This window comes from Dermacentor albipictus, chromosome 10 (assembly GCF_038994185.2).
Source record: "Dermacentor albipictus isolate Rhodes 1998 colony chromosome 10, USDA_Dalb.pri_finalv2, whole genome shotgun sequence".
NCBI classification, from domain to species: Eukaryota; Metazoa; Arthropoda; class Arachnida; order Ixodida; family Ixodidae; genus Dermacentor; species Dermacentor albipictus.
In genome coordinates, this window is record NC_091830.1 from 94491415 (window position 1) to 94508025 (window position 16611).

Sequence of the window (16611 nt, forward strand, 5' to 3'; positions counted from 1 at the left end):
TCATTCATTCATTCATTCATTCATTCATCAATCAATCAATCAATCAATCAATCAATCAATCATTCATCAATCAATGAATCATTCATTATTTCATTCATTCATTCATTCATTCATTCATTCGGCTTCTCGCAGGTTGGCGAAACAAGCGAAATTTCCCAGGAACATGATTCGCCTACGCAACCCGACAGCGAGCGGTTGCTACGGAATCCCTATGAAGGAGGTCCTCTGAGGAGTCCGGTTATTACTTCCTCATCGGGAAATCAAGCACACACTAACAATGTTGCTGGGGCAGGCAATCAGAACGTGCATGAACAAAGTAAGTAGTATTTACACTGTCACTCCTCTCAGTGATGAAACTACAGTGAAAAAAAAAAACACCCAATACTGAAGCAAGTGACTATGGCATTGCACTGCCCAGCTCGAGGCCGCGGATTTCATCCCAGCGACGACGGAAGCATATCCATAAAACATGAAGGATAAAGAGCCCCAGGTAGCCAGAATTATCGCCCCCTCCCCAACTATGGCTTGCCTCCAATTTATATTGTCGGTGTCACGCGTAAAGCCCATAAATAAATTATCAAGACACCAAATGTTTGCCTTCCTGGGTTGAGAGCTGTGAAACTGAAGGTGCCTGATGGCTTGAAGACCAGGCGTAGTTGGAAAATTCACCCATAATGATGGGTTTGTTGATATTCGGACAAAAAAGAACAACTAGCAATATGTGTATTTCTGTGTACAGAGAAGCTACTAGAAACCTTCCATATTTTAGAGCGCAGCTCTTTGGCGTCCGTTCCTGGGTTTCGCGTCGTCGTCGGCCTCGTAACCAGCTCGCCGACGAATCTGCTCCGCCGCCGCCGCGCATGCGCGCTTTCGGCTCTCCGGGCGAGGGAGGATGATGGAAGGGAGGAGGAGAGACTGTGGAGGAGGGCTGGCTACACAAATGGCTCTTTGGCGTCCGTTTCTGGGTTTCGCGTCGTCGTCGGCGTTATCGTCGGCCTCGTAACCAGCTCCGCCCCCCTTTCATCCCCCCAGCGCTAGCAGCGACCGACTGATACCGCTTTCGTGAGTCCGCTACCGCACTCACGAAAGACGTCGTGCACTTCCTGCAACTCGCATTAACCGTCCATCGATCCACACCGATGTTAGTAGTGGGGGACTTTAATGTTGACATAAAGACAAACAGCAATTTCCTAACACTTATGCGGGAGAACATCCCGTTCCTCTCGCTCGTAACGCGTCCCACGGCTGTGACAACCTCGCGAGGCACTTGTATAGATCTCGTCTTTGAGAATCAAGCATTGGTGTACCAAGTCGAACATATATCAGTCTATTTCTCCGACCACAAAGCTTCCTTCATGACTGTCAAGAACTGTTAGTGCAGTCTTTGTTAAAGGAATACGTGTGAAAAATAAAAAAAAATTCTGTGATAGCGCATACATGTGTTGCTCGATTTCTTTGCCTCAATCTATCGAAAAGGTGAAGCAGCTTATTTGCTGCGCTCAAATTTCGCATTAGGAAGTAACGTAATCGTCGGTAATTTTTTAGTAAGGGTTATTTCACAACTTAAAAAAACACCGCGTTGATTAGGACAGGTGAGAACATTATTCACTCTTGAAGTCAAAGGTCTCACAGAAGCCCGTCTGGTCGGGATGAAGCATGAAGCAATAAAACAACAGACACTGAACAAAAGAAGTACTAAAAAAGGACGAAATCTAAAAGGTGTTTCTGCTTCCTTACCGAAGCCTTGTTCACAATGGGATGAAGGAAAGTTCATCGAAGCATATGCAAACTTCAGAACGTTACGTAAGCAGCGCGTGCATGATGGGGAGAGTTCCCTCATTTATATTAAGCGTGTGACGTGTTTGTTCAGACAATCTAATCTAGACATCCAGAGATGAACGGAGCATGCTGAACATTACAAAAAGCTTAACTGGATTTCATAATTCATAATTATGAAGATGCTTGATTTTAGATCTCAAATAGGGTTATCTTTTCAAACAGTTTTTAGTCCTTTTGTTCGCTTTTGTGCTTGTCGTACTCTCGCGACTGAAAGATATGCGCTGTTTGAAATGCCGTATGTGATAGCGCAACCGAGTTTCATGGCGTGTTCGTCGCCGACTGTCGACTATCGTAAGTTTTTTAGGATGCACTTGCGGTCGTGCGAGATCTTGCGGACATCTCAACGGTTTGATGGACAGCTTTTCTCTTCAATGCCGCGTCTCCTCTACTTGCTCTGGCGGCTGATGAGGATACTGGCACCTTCCCCAAAGGTGCTCGTGCCGCTACAGTGAGCAAACACCTAACAAAAAAAAATTATCCGACGATTACGATACTCCCTAATGCGAAATTTCAGCGCAGCTCTATACGTGTTTCCATTTCGCGATATTTTGAAGCAAAGAATTTGAGAGAGACATGTAGCAGAGTCGGTAATGGTCGAAAATCTGATCTGCGGATCAAGCGAGCCGGCGTTTATACATGACTCGTCAAAGGTTCCAGTGTGATCGCTGGTGCCGCATGGCTTCCAGAAAGTACTATACAATTCGCATAGCGCATACAATCAGATTAAGAAACAATCTCACACAATAACAACCAAAGCAAGCGCGAACGAGACCGACCCAACAGAACCAAACAGGCGCGGGCGAGAGCTTTGGCGCGAGCAGACGATAGTACAAAACGAGCGGATCGGCTGAGACCAGACACGAGTGCGCATCGAGCCGTAAGGAGGGTCCGCATGACACCAGCATCGCGCGCGCACGTCACTGAAGGGGCCGCTCTCATTGGTCTCCGCCATTCGCAGCTCGCGTCCTTCGTCTCCCACTCCAGCGAAGGGGGGCGGAGCTGGTTACGAGGCCGACAACGCCGACGACGACGCGAAACCCAGGAACGGACGCCAAAGAGCTGCGCTCTAAAACACAATTGCTTCTACTTATATTACAGCTGTGCATGTGATCGTTAACATCTTTTGCTGCCTTCTAGATTAGGCAATAGACCAACAGACTACCAAGATATCAGCACTAGCAATGAGTATTTTCCCTTAAGGGCCATCTTTCCTATAATATAGAGAAGAAATAGAAAGTGTTCGGCAATTCGTTTAATAAATATGACTGCCAATGATTTTTAAACAAATTTGTTTCTCAAGAAAGGCACCAAGTATGTGATTTCTGATGCACATGCTGCTGCACCAGAACCGCTGCAAACTTTGTCCGACGCCTTCGAGTCTCTTTCCATCTCAGCTTCTCAAGTAACGCAGCCGTCGTATGAGGACAGCACCGATCTTCCAGCAGCAAACGCGGCTGCAATGGCGGCTGTCCTCCCGTCAGTCATATTGGAGACCCTACGACGAGCGTGGTATGTCGGTTTTTTTTTTCAAGCAGCGCATTGAGAAAAAGGGGCACAAGTAGCAAGACAGGATAGATTTACTCGCTTACAAGGTATCTCTGGTACCTACAAAAATGGTAAGGTTGAGAAAACCTGTCTCAAAATACAATGAAATCAGAACCACTGCGGCATATTTTATTGGCAAAGCAATGCTCGCACAATACTAAAGTTGGGCATTCCGTCTTCACCTGGAGCAATTACCTTTTGTCCGCTTTCATTTCTATTCAACGTATGATTTGTACGTATCATATAAAGGGAATAATTTTAACGTATGTCATCTCTGCCCTTGTTCGCTGCTTTCTGTAGTCTTGTAACCAATGAAGAAAGAGTGCAGCACATGCTGTTTCTCTTCTACGCATGCTACAAAGGATTTAAGAATTAGGGCGCTTGTTTCCTTGTGCTATACATTAAAAAAATGTACCAGCATCTTGAGGACAGCGAAAACAAACATGACTTTTTATTTGGACTGCTTGGGGCGACACGTCTGTAAACAGGTCAATAAAAAGCTCCAGACAATGCACAAACGCCGCAATCAGAAGGCACGTACCTAGGGAGGGAGCGGGGGCGGCATACCCCCCCCTCCCCTTCCATGCCACCACTACTCACACACATTGCTAAAGCGCCGTCCAATCAATCATGAGACTTGTAAGCTATTCGGCCGGAGAACATTTTGCTGCCTTTTTCACTCCTTTTCGATGGCAGTAGTTATCGGCATCTCCTGGGGTGTAAAGAGCAGCTTTCTCATCGATTCGGTGCCCGCACGATTAAGTCGAGATGCGTTCAGTTGTCCCCATGTATTAGCAGGCAGGGCTTAAACCTTTCTTTAATTTTTTGTATTTTATTTCGCAATCAACATTTTCTGTGCCCGTCAATTCAATGGTCACGCGCATATCTGTTGCTTTGTTAGTTCAACCATCTTTGTTTACACTGATCCAGGGACCATGCAAAGAAATCCGGTCGTAGCCAGCTGGTCTATACTCGCGTGGAACGAGTTGCGGTCAGAGAAAACTTTTCCTTGTGCTCCATTGTTTTCTCGAGCGACGGCTCACAGTGAGGCTGACATATTCGTGCTAGCATCTAACCGCGATATGCTTAGACAATGTGGAAACTAAAATCATGCGAAACAGCGTCCATCATCAAACCCTGTAATAACCTGTAAATCCATAAACAATAAGACTGTCATACATTACCTCGTCTGGTTTTTTCCCTAATTGTAAAGCAGTTCTCGTGCAAAATTGGCAACTGGAAGCAAGACTCGTAAGGAGTTGAGAAACTAGGCGATCCACTAAGGGAGAGAGCCAAGGCAACATCCATACAGGAAGTAAAGGCAAAATGAACGAATTTAACCATTCTTTAACAATAGTTATGGACCAAATTTTTTATTTAAAAGGGAAGTAGAGAAAACACCACCGGAAGTGGAGAATGATTCTGTGTTTTCGATGACGCTTCTAACAGTTATCAGTCGCGTCGCCCAAGACTTCTCTGCTGTGCTAATATGGCTGTTTTTCTAACCTTCGGAAGTGGGCGCAGTACGTCTAGAACCGTAGCGTCCGGCGCTTTACATGGGTGTTCAGGACTGAGGGCTGCGTTTCTTTACGGAACTTCCCAAATAACACTACGAGTCAGTTTTAATAAATATCTTGATAAAGCAGTAAGCAAGGGCCCCGAATGAATACTGATTGTTGGGCAAATATATAGTTCTCTATAATTCTTCCAGAGCTAAGTCAAAAAACGATACTAGAAGTCTTTATTTTCCAATTTTGTTTGTTTACTTGTTCTTGGCAGTGTTCTTCATGTATCTCACAGGCGTACTTGTGAGATAAATCCTATTTCATTTTTATTCAGCGGGCTTACGCATTTTCGTGGCGAATTGTGGGCATTATTCTCATTTCAACTAGCAATGATCCACCCCCCTCGCCCTATTTTGCATAGCAAAGTTACCATGGGTTCCCCCCACAGAAAAAAAATCCTGGTTACACGCTTGGCACTGGGTATCTGCCATGTATATTTGCAACGTGTTCCTACGTCTTACTTTCGTATTTTAATAAAACTACAAACAATTATTTTATCATTTGTAGTAAATGCCAGATCATAGTACAAAATTTAGGCAAATTTGCAGGGAATAGGAATAGCTGAGGTTAAAAGAAGCATAAATTCCAACCACGTCTTACGAAAGCTTTAACTGTTGAAATATTCTTATTGCATCATTCAGAAACATTTCTAAGATCCTAAAGATTACCTTGGTGCTGTAATTGTAGAAAGCTCTGAATGACCAACAATACATCGACAGTGATCCTAATTGTTTTATTTTGTGGGGGAATGATTGCACACTTTGATCCGGCATTCTTCACGGTGTCATGCCGGAAAGAGTGCTTGCTCTTTGACCCCGGATAGCTCTTCTTTATCATTTTTGTTTTACATGCGGAATATGCAAAACGTTTAGTCATTGAAGGTCGTATTGATAACGTTACTCAATAATAGCACCGAGACACAAAGAGACCCGAAGTAGTGTTTATTATTCCGTTGTACCGGAATAGCACTGTCAGTGGAAATTCATCAATCGTAGAGAAACCAAAAACAAAAAAATTATAATGTACAAAAACACATGTTAAATACTCAACTGGCCCACTAAACACGTCTATTGAATGATCGAAAGGTTACGTTGACGCTCTTATTAGGTCATCAGAACAGCTGTCTTTCCAGCAAAAGTCTAGCCATAGGAAAGTTTAATTTTTGCATAATTTAAAACCAGCGTGTTTGGTTTGCTTGCTAAGTTCAATTCAATTCAATTTTCAGTTTATTTCCATAGTATACCAGGACGTCTAGAACGAAAATTATCCAATTCACAGATTCAGGCCACCTGTGCAAGGCATACACCAAGTAAACAAAGTACCCAGTCATGCAGAACTGACTAAACGGGAAGTATTGAGTGACAGAGGAGCTGAAACTATTCAACTTGCACTTTCAGGCCGTTACTCAACATCCTCATCAACACACATGAACCGCCGCAGGCCCCTCCGTCGGGAACACCCGGGCAAGCAGAAGGAGAAGGTCTTTCCACTGCAGGGTCATCACAGCCGCTCTCACCTGTCGCCATGTTCAATGAAAGTAGTGAAATGACATATGCTACGTTGAGTGCTCGCATCATTCATGGTGTGTACTGTCAGCGTTCCGCATTTCATCAGCCTTCGTCAGATCCGCCTGCCAACACATTTCAGAATGGAACCCATGTGAGTACGCCCGACGGAAATTTCAAGTAGCAAACAATAGATAAACCGGCCGCGTCCTGTTGATGTAAAGGGTCGGTTTCGGTTACAGCGTACAAAATTTTGACAGGATTTTCTCGCGCACGATTTGATGAAAGGCACCGTAATGACGACTAAAGAAATCGATTAGCTTATTCAAGCACTTTAAATGTAGACTGAATGAGTGGCCTTCTTCAGATTATCGCTCGCTTAAGCATACATCATGTCGAAAAACGAGTGACACCGTCAACATTACGTGTTAAGCTCAGTCGACCAGATGTTCGTACTTTAACCTCAAATCACGAATTGTAAATCAAGTTGCTGATTTTATTACCCTGTCTAATGTTTCCCTTATCTCGTTAAACTTTCCGCAAGACGTATGCAGAATGAAAGAAAGTGAAGTAAAAGATTTAAATCTCCATCGCGCAGGAGATTTAAAGGAGACGTAGCACGTAGAAGCAGCATTATGCAGGTGGACATAATTTGCATCGCCCAAAGGTTGTAGCTGCTTGAATCTTGGGGTGCTGTTCGCCTGACTTAGCTCACTTAAATCACAATAAGTGCAACGACCGATGTCGATGACAAGAGGGCTAAGAGCATTGCACGGCCAATTACTGTTTGTTGATGGCAGTACTGCCAAACTGCGAAGCTTGTTTCCTCCTAACTCTCTTGAAAGATCACCTGATTTGCCTACATTCTTTCGAGATGTGGTAGTTCAGTTTGTCAACATGCTTTATGTAAAGATGCGTTTTGTGTCATGCAAGCACATGGCAAATACCTTGGTATAATTTATTTCTATATTCGATAATTGAAATAACAATTTACATCACTTAAATGGAATCATGTTGCACTGCAGGATTGTAAGGCTGACAACATACTTTCGCTTGAAGTTCCCATACAGTAGAATACGTCCGCATGCTTATACTATGCTCTGCATACAAAATAATTGCGTGGAACCATTATTAAAATTGGACATAAAATGGTGCCCCGAATTCCAAAAAGGAAAACGCGTGACAACAAAATGTTCGACTTTCCGACACTATTGTCAAATTGTGAAACATGTGCAATGTGATTTCTCGTTTGCTGTGTACCGGTGGAGCACACCCACAATTACCTGCTGAAGGTCGTTTACAGTAAATGGCGTTTAAAGAACCAAAATACGTGGCCGTTCTGTCTTTACTGCGAAAACGTGACCTAGCACGTAGAAACTGCTATTTCTGCCCAGGTTACGCTGTCTTTTGCAAGTTCCTGCTAAATTTGAGTATACGCATGTATAGATTCTCAGCTTAGCGATCGGCTTATCGTACTTGGTGCTGGTTGTACGTCAATATTTGCTTCACAGTGCCCAGAAATGAGCAGCAAAACTGCAACAGTAATTGTTCATAACGATCAAAGGGCATCCGTACCTTGTGCTGTTAAGGGCTAGTCAACCAGGATTGTATCCGTGTGGAGACATGAAACTCCCAATATGTGGGCCGATCGCGAAGATACTGAAATGGCGAGGCGGCCCGTGTCGCAGATGAAGCAGGCGTTAAGCTCTCCCAATACCTGGGCCAAACCCGAAGGTAGTGCAATACGTGTCGCCCCTTGGCAGATGTGAACCAGGCGTGAATCACATCCCATACGCGCACCTATCCCAAAAATAGTGCAATACCCGCGGCTGTGAAGCAGGCGTTGACCGCTCCCTATGCGTGCACCGATGCCTAAGATCGTACAATGCTGGGCTGACCCACGGCGGAGGTGCACTTCGCCTTTGAGAGGCCTACATACACAGCACCACTGGTCATCATTCCACACAGTGAAATGCCACTGAGATTTTTATTGTGAAGTCATTTCTTGTCTTTGCTTCTTTTGTACATCCAGTGTGCGCTAGATACTGTGGCGGACAGATGCTGCGATGCGTAGGCCTCTTCGTGAAATAAAGGGGTTGCGGTGTACAAATAGAGACCGAGTAAATTTCTCAATATACTTTCCAGGTGCTCAAATGAAGCCACTGATGATAGTCGGGCAGTGAACATGGCTATATGCCAGAAAAGAAGTGGTGATACCATGCAAAACTAAACTAGGCCAACCCGACACCAATTTCAGTCTAACTGTCGGGAGCAGCATTTTTACTTCGTGTCGGTGTCTCTGTCACATTGTACCGACCGACACCGACAATCTCCCGACAGCCGGCTGAGAGATCACCGTCGGTACATTGTGAAAGATGGTCCGCCACAAAGGAAGGAACGCTGTTCTTTCTTTTCCAGAGTTGTTGCCGACCATCGGCATTCTGAAATCGGTGTCGCGTTGGCCTATTGTGAATCATCTTTTAGCGGCTGGCTTCCGGCGTGGAGAGTATGCAAGCGTGCTTTTATTACCATTTACGTGTTGCTTAAAGAACCTGCAGGGGTCGGCATTGTTTCAGTCAATACATCGTCTCTAAGGAAAGCTGATTGCGGAGCATTGTAGAATTCACCAATAGGTGGCTTCCAACTTTCAGCTTCGAGCCGTTTCTGCAGAATAAAATAAACTAATACCGAAGGCTGTGCTTTTTGCTGCTGAAGATGCTTGAAGCAGCTTCATGCCTGCCACAGTTTGTTCACCAATTTCCTTTTTGGCTCCAGAACAGCGTATATGTTTCCCTCTTCAGAGCGCAGACCGTTCACGGGAGAGAAACGTAAGCGGCGCCTCCGAAGCACCGGATGACGGTGCGCTTTCTTCGCAGCAGGCGACACACGACGACGACGACGCTCGGGACACCACTGCGAACATACGAACACGTATCGCAGGCCCCAGTTTGGAGCGCTTGGTTGGCGCACATACACGAAGGATGACGCTCGGCCAGCAAAACGAAGCAAGCATAAGGGTGCGCGTTCTTCCAGACCTCAAAGTCTTGGAACAAGGGCCCTGCCATATTACGCTAATGCTTGCCAATGAGGAAGCCGGAGCGGCGGAAGGAACACGTAAGCAGTTCAAAAAGCGACCAATCGCATTAACAATGCACCAGAAATCTAGCAATTGAAGAACTTTATAATGTTCGACTGCCGTGAATGAAGTTATGTGCGCGCTTCTTTCTTTCATTCGCATATGCTACACGCACCTCTGGGATGCAATCAAGAAAACTAAGCTGCCATTGCGCAGGATTCCTGCCTAAATCTGCGTTTCTAGTTTTATAATAATGGCAGGCCATGGATTGTATGCGAACATATTTTGGGCAATATTTCTATGCCTCATCGTTTGGTATCTGCATAATGCCCATTTCACCACATTAAACAACAGGCAGGCATTTATTAATGATCAGTGTATGTTACGCACGAATATATTTGCAGTGTGCGCGTATTTTCATGCCACGATGTAAAACGTATGACAAAATTCTATAAAATACGTTTAGCTACAGTATTAAGACCAATATTTTACTTCTCCGTACCGCATAAGTTCCGCAAATACCCAATAACATTGCAGCAATGTACAAATCTTACGTAAATGAATAAGGGCAATGCCGCTGCTTGAAATACTAGCTAAAATAAATAAAACGTATATTCTAATTTTTTCCTTAGTACTTTTTGAGGTACTTTCTTTTTCAGCACGAACAATTCGTCTAGTGTGATTATTCGACTTGACACACGTGCCGTTCAGACACAAATATCGCGTTACAGAACACTTGCTCATAGAGCTGCGCTCGTGTGGCAGTACCAAGAAAACGTAGGTGTGACTTCTCACTAATGTTCTTAAACGTAGCGCAACCGATACTGGATAAATTGCGACACCAAGTACACACGGGCTCATGATACAAACTATCAATGAAGTCATAGTGAAATATTTAGCGCGCACAATTGACAAGGACACAGTGAAAGGGGGACACACCTTGTCCTGTGTCCATGTCAACTATGCGCGCTAAATATTTCACCAGCAATTCGTGCCATCTCTCATAACTATCAGTTCTGCTGATATCAATGAAGTCTTGATTTGCTGGATCTAAAGCTACACATACCTTCACTAAATGGATGCGTAATAGAATAGGTCCCGCAAGCCAACAAACAACAATATCGAAATGTATAGGGGGCCTTGCTCGTGAATAACATCCATTGTCATGCGCGAACATTCCTACAATATTTCTCAACATGAGATGGACGATTTTCTGATACATGTGTTTCCATAGATGGTTGTGCTCTGCCTAAATGATTCGCTTGGCCAATTCGCTCACGCTTTTACCCAGAAGCACACTATCTTTGGAGAGGGGTCGGCAGTCACATGTTTTGCAGTGAAGTGAACGAATACCATGCAAGTGCTCCTTTTTCAAGTGAAGCATGTATGCTTGTACTGACGGAAACATTTCGGTGACGTTGTCTTGCTCTCGCAAAAAAAATATAACCCAGAGGAGAACAGCTACGGGAAAGGGCGGTTTGATGAGTTCACAGCTGCACCGGCGCTGGAGCGCGAGTCATTACCAAGGACTCCATATCATAAGAAGCAAACAAAGATACCGTGGAAAATGCAGGGGAAAATATTTGTACTTACTAATTGAAATTAGGTACAAAACTAATCATACTAATAGTGAAATCAGGTACAAGTAATTTCTTTTGAGTTCTTGGTGTCTTTGTTTGGGGGCTCCTTATATGTTGAATAAAAATCGGGCACTCGGTTAACCCCCTTCTCGTAGCAAGGATTCTGGTCGCGTACGCGTGCTCAAGCTACGCGCGCAACCAATCGGAGCCATTTCGCTTCCGTCGGGGAGTGAAAGGGCAGGAAAGCATTGCGCGAGGGCTACGCCGGCTTAGTTTGGAAAGGAGATGGGTCGGTCACGTGCTTTGTGTTCCCTCGAGTAACTGGCAGCCTTCGACGAGTGGTAGCGAGTACTTAGAACCACCCGTTGGAGTCGCCCGAGCGCAGTAAAACTGACAGCATCAAAGAGAAATTGACTGTCAGCCTGGTCTGCTCTTCACTCCAAGACTTGTTAATTTATTTTGGCTTGAAAACGCAACAGTAATATTACTACGTTCTGCAATTATATTTCGATGAACTTGATGAATGTATGGGTTGAATGAACTCTGTATTCGGGCACCCGGACGTGTATCATTTGTGGTGCATTCTCTTTAGCACTCGTTCCGCTACCTATTCAGTGATATGGTTCGGACAACCAGTGTAACAGACGTGTGGTATGTTTACGGAAACAATGTTCACTAGATGCTTGCACGATTTTTAAAGCCTAACTGAAGCACATCTTTAGAGTGTCAGTCTTGCCAAGTTTATGCTCAAATAAAAGAAATCAGCTGCTCAAGAGCGCAAGGCTAATACAACCAACAAGTTTGATGGCCAGTCGAAAAGCCTCATGTATAAACTCGCATGTCCCCACCACTTGGCACTTGAAGAGTGATTTACCGCCGACCCCTGCTTTATTGTATAAGATATAACACACACATAGGATATCGTCCAAAGCTCAATATTGTAGCGTGGATTGCCAAAGCATTTGATGTCGATTGATAGGCCTTTATTCGGGAAGTATTACTGTTAGTTCTTTCCCATTATTGAAACCAAGATCATAACGCTAACATATTTTGGCACTGTCCGAAACTCTGAGTACCAAGATTTCAGCATCTACCTCCTTCTCGCATTATTGCTGTTCTTTTCGTAGGTAGACGTAAATGACTACAAAAAAATGGACAAATCCAAATTAGGGAGGCGGTACGCATTGATTGCCAAATAATGTACTCCTTGGCACTTCTTTTTTTATATTTGACTAATGTTCCTATGGTCGACATAGCAAAATAATTCACTTGCGAATCAGAGGTACGTACTATTTATATCAAAATTTTGCATGCCTTCATTACCTTTTTGCGTCGGCGTAAACCGCCATCAAATTGTAGAGAATATAAGTCAAGTGTCTTCTGTCTTGGTAACCAGCGTAACCAGGTAGCTTCCTCTGCTATCGGAAAACAATTTAATCGGGCGAATCACCTCATTCTGTCCCATAGTCTGATTAAATAATCCCGCCATGCTCCAGTCATTGCTTCATCTTCAATTTTTTTTTCATGAATCCTCATGACATAGATGCAATGTGTGAGAAAGGTTCATCTTTTATTGGCAGTGTATATTAGAGTAAACGTTCGCTTAGTAAATATACAAGTGCGATGTCTTACGCGCACAGTGAAACATGAATATATCTCACACGACTAACAAGGGCACTCGCTCTCGCACTGCTGGAATGATGAAGCGCACAAGAACACAAGATTGAACATTTCTTTCTGTTTCTCGCTTCAACGTGTCTCCTGAACTTCAAAATACGCAGTCTCTAGCTCTATGCCTGCAGTTCGACCGTGCAGATGACGCCAAGAGCCATATCGGCTCAACCATTATTTGTGCCTCGCGGAGAACAAAGTATGGCGCCTCAAAAATGCATGCTCTCAGCCTCAAGAACCAATTGCGGGCTTGAAATTTATACCACGTGCTCACTTCCTCATTACACCCTCTCACCCGGTACACGCTTGATCACATGATCTCCAAGATATTACGCGCGCGGGAAGATGACGTCCATCAAGCCGTCAGCCTTCCTAGCTCAGCCCTTCAGACTTTCCCTCGCACCCGCTGTATACGGGATGCGGGGTTCGATAGACCCCTTTAACACGTAGACGTCACAAGTAACATCACGGGAACACCGTAAATTCACCTGGAGCTTCCTCTAATTGCGACCGTACGAAGCCAACAGCTACTGAAGTAAAAGAAAGCATTTTGGTATCATGTTTTTTATAATTAAGATATACAAACGATAAGACCAACGTAAATGAAAAAGGACATTAATACAATTCACCCGCTGATGGCGCTGAAACTCACTCTGCACAACGCATGCGTTCCTCTAATAATTGAGCTAGGGCGACAGCTGTTCACACGTTTCCACATCTGGGTATTTGTTTATGGCCACGAGTTCTAGTAAGAGGAGCGTTAGCCAGTAGCAGTCATGAGCGTGGCGCTGACTGTGCAACATCAGTTTGACAAACGGCGTCACATACTGCATTATTTTAGGAACAGGCAGATTAATGTTCGTGAAAACAGTCTGATGCAACAAAGAATGAAAAGGCAGGACTGGACGAAGGCCTCGTTTTCGTTGATAAATGTGTTCTTATGGCCTATTTTCATGATTACCGAATACCAACGTACCCGGTTTACACATATTTTGACCAATAAGCCTTCGTACGCCATCTTGATACCTCATGTAGGGATTTGGCTGGCCTGATTTGTGTGCCTGATTCTTGCTAGACTACAACATATTAATGATGGTCGAGCTTGTGACAACACAGACGAGAAGGTGCCTACAAGCGACAAACAGCGCCGATGAAAATGTCTCGAACATCAATGTCGGAATTTCAAGCCCCTAGCCAGACGTGAAGTCATTAATTTGTTTTTTCCTTCTGTCATTAGGTGGTAATGCTGGTGAGTTATTAGGGTTCACTCATGTGCACGAAGCTTCCATTCGGTATTCTGGTCACCACCATCATGGTGTGCGCTAGACGCGAGATTAAGCATTTCAAAAATTTTGCTTGCGGTTTGACCCTCAGTCATTATGGATATCTCGAAGAAATTATTTTTAGTGGCTGCCTGGTGTTGGATGCATGCTGGAAAACTATGCGTCCATAGCGTAGTAGCTGATGTTTCACGAAAGAGCATTTAAATGTGATCGGATCTTAAGAAGAGATAAGTATTTAGGAAAATGTTTGCAGAAACTTTGCAAGTAACATAATTTACCCATGCTGAACAGCACTAAAGGTATCTACTACTAGTAGCTCCATAAGGCTCTTTTTTTGTAACGAAAAGTAAAAAAATACTACGCAACAAATTCTCGCAATCCATAATCTCACAATTCAAGAAGTGTTCGCAAGTGGCAGTAACACGTTTTGAACACATAAAAAAGGTTTACTTAAGCCAGTTGGCTCAGTCGACTCGTAAACTGACACAGAAACCTGCAGTAAGATCTTGAGTGCATATATTATATTGACAGAAAGCTTAAATGTATCTTAAAAAATAAGGATGTAATTAATGCGTTTCGTTAGGATAGCTGAATGTACCAAAGAAAGCATTGAACATTGGGAAAGCACAACCTGCCATTAACAAAATTTTATAACGTAAGACTAAAGCCCAGCATGAAAACAGTTTGACTTTAATAGCAAACGTGGATAGAAAAATCGATCGAATATTGCTAAAAAGACGAGCGCAAACATGAAACGACAACACGGGGCACTATCTTGTATCTCCTTACTTGGGAGGCTTGGATGTTTCTTTGTTTACCTGTATTGCGTTTTTGCGCAAGTCATCTAGGTTCTGGAATCATGTCAAAGGTGGCGCTCACACACCGGTCTGCTGAATTTTGTACATGAACTGCATGAAATGACGCGTTAGGAGATATCGTGCTCTTTCATTGGCACTTCACACGTCAAGAATAGGCAACGCATTCTAACACTATACAAAACAAGGTGAGGCCACCCCTGCGACATTTGTGTCATATGATAAAATTTAATCTCACCGATTTTTTTAAAATTTGGAGCTGAGGTGTACATGAAATCTACTTAAGCCTGCACATAGGTTATGGGGCCATGATTGCTCAAATTGAGAAGGCCGTCCAACACCTGAAGAACTAAAGTGAAACATTCACCTTTTTAATTATTGGAGCAAGAGGGTATGTTTGTGTTACAAACTAAGGGGCAGTTTTATTTACGTAAAATCATTCTTATTGGAGTCGTTCTTCTATGCGCGTGTTCAGAGATATCCGAGAGCAAATTTTCTCTTCTGTATGCATCACTCATGCAAGACGGCTACGATCGCGCTTCTAACTTCGCCGCATAGCTTATTGTCGAACTTTCATTCTAATGTTAATTTCAGGAAATCAGTAAAGGTAAATCTTATCACCCTGTGTGTCCGGTTTAACAGGAGTTTTATCTACAGCTTGATAACGGCATACTGTCCACGACACACTAGGAACAAAGAACCAGTATGGGTGATTTTTACTGCAGCATTATTAGGGGTTGGATGTCTTGCTTAGCTATACCCGTATATTTCAAGCAGAAAATGCTATCTGCAGATTTCAGTGCTCATCCGTGTTCTTCAATTTCTTCAATATCTTCTTTATTTCTTTTATTTGCGCATACTTCAGCCTCAGCGAGATTATTGAAGGAATGGGATGAAAGACAAACATACGAGATTTATAAACAAGCTTGCGTGAATAATTGTTTCAGTGATAGTGAACGGATGTTACCGGGTAATTAATTCCAAACTTCAATTGTTGGCGGAAAAAAAGTGTGTTTAAAGGAATCAGTGCGGGCAAAAATATGTTCTGAATTTTAGAGCATGGGGACTTGTGCATGAGGGTTTAAAAGAAGTCTTTTGTCCACAGAGGACAGGCGGATAGGATTGATTAACGCGTGAAGGAATTTAGGAATTCAAGTTTGTGATGCTCAGTAAGAGGAGTGAGAGCAAGTGGGGAAGAGAGCTACACGGCTAAAATTCCTTGTCATATATCCTGCAAACAAAATGCGTTGCCTTTTTTTGCACTGATTCTTGTTTTTTTACGTCAGTGTTTGTATTGGTTCCGTATAACTCAAGCATATTCGAGGATGGGGCAAATGAGGTCTTTATATGCAAGAAGTTTAGCTCCTTGAGGAGCAAGACGGCAGTGTACGATTTATGTAACCTTGTCTTTTAAAGGCCTTGTTACAGGGGACGTTAACGTGTTTCGACCATGAGATATCGTGTGTTAGTAAGGTACCTAAATATTTGAATTCAAAGACCCTACTTAAAGTAATATTGTTAAAGGAATAGGAAAGGAAGGAGACAAGCGGCGTGTAAAGGACGTTGAGAGAGCTTTGGAAAGGTTGATATTCATTTGCCATGCTCTGGACCTGTTGCAGAAGTCAGCAAAAGAACTGTTAAGGACAACCAGATGAGATTATCTACATCAAACGCAATCACCAGTAAAAAAAGCATATTTTACCTGTGGTTTGTAGGGGCAGACCATTAATAA

General features: G+C 43.5%; 1 protein-coding gene across 5 annotated transcripts in view; it reads left to right on the top strand.

Annotated features, from left to right (window-relative positions):
* Positions 1–16611, top strand: part of LOC139050791 (uncharacterized) — a 59373-nt gene that overhangs the window by 32260 nt on the left and 10502 nt on the right. For 3 of the 5 annotated variants that reach the window (XM_070527545.1, XM_070527544.1, XM_070527543.1), the window contains 4 exons: positions 133–316; positions 3234–3348; positions 6347–6608; positions 9256–9568. In XM_070527545.1, coding sequence (XP_070383646.1) covers positions 133–316; positions 3234–3348; positions 6347–6608; positions 9256–9568 — 874 coding nt within the window. The remainder of the gene's footprint in view (positions 1–132; positions 317–3233; positions 3349–6346; positions 6609–9255; positions 9569–16611) is intronic. The other 2 variants (XR_011509080.1, XM_070527542.1) reach the window with 2 other exon arrangements.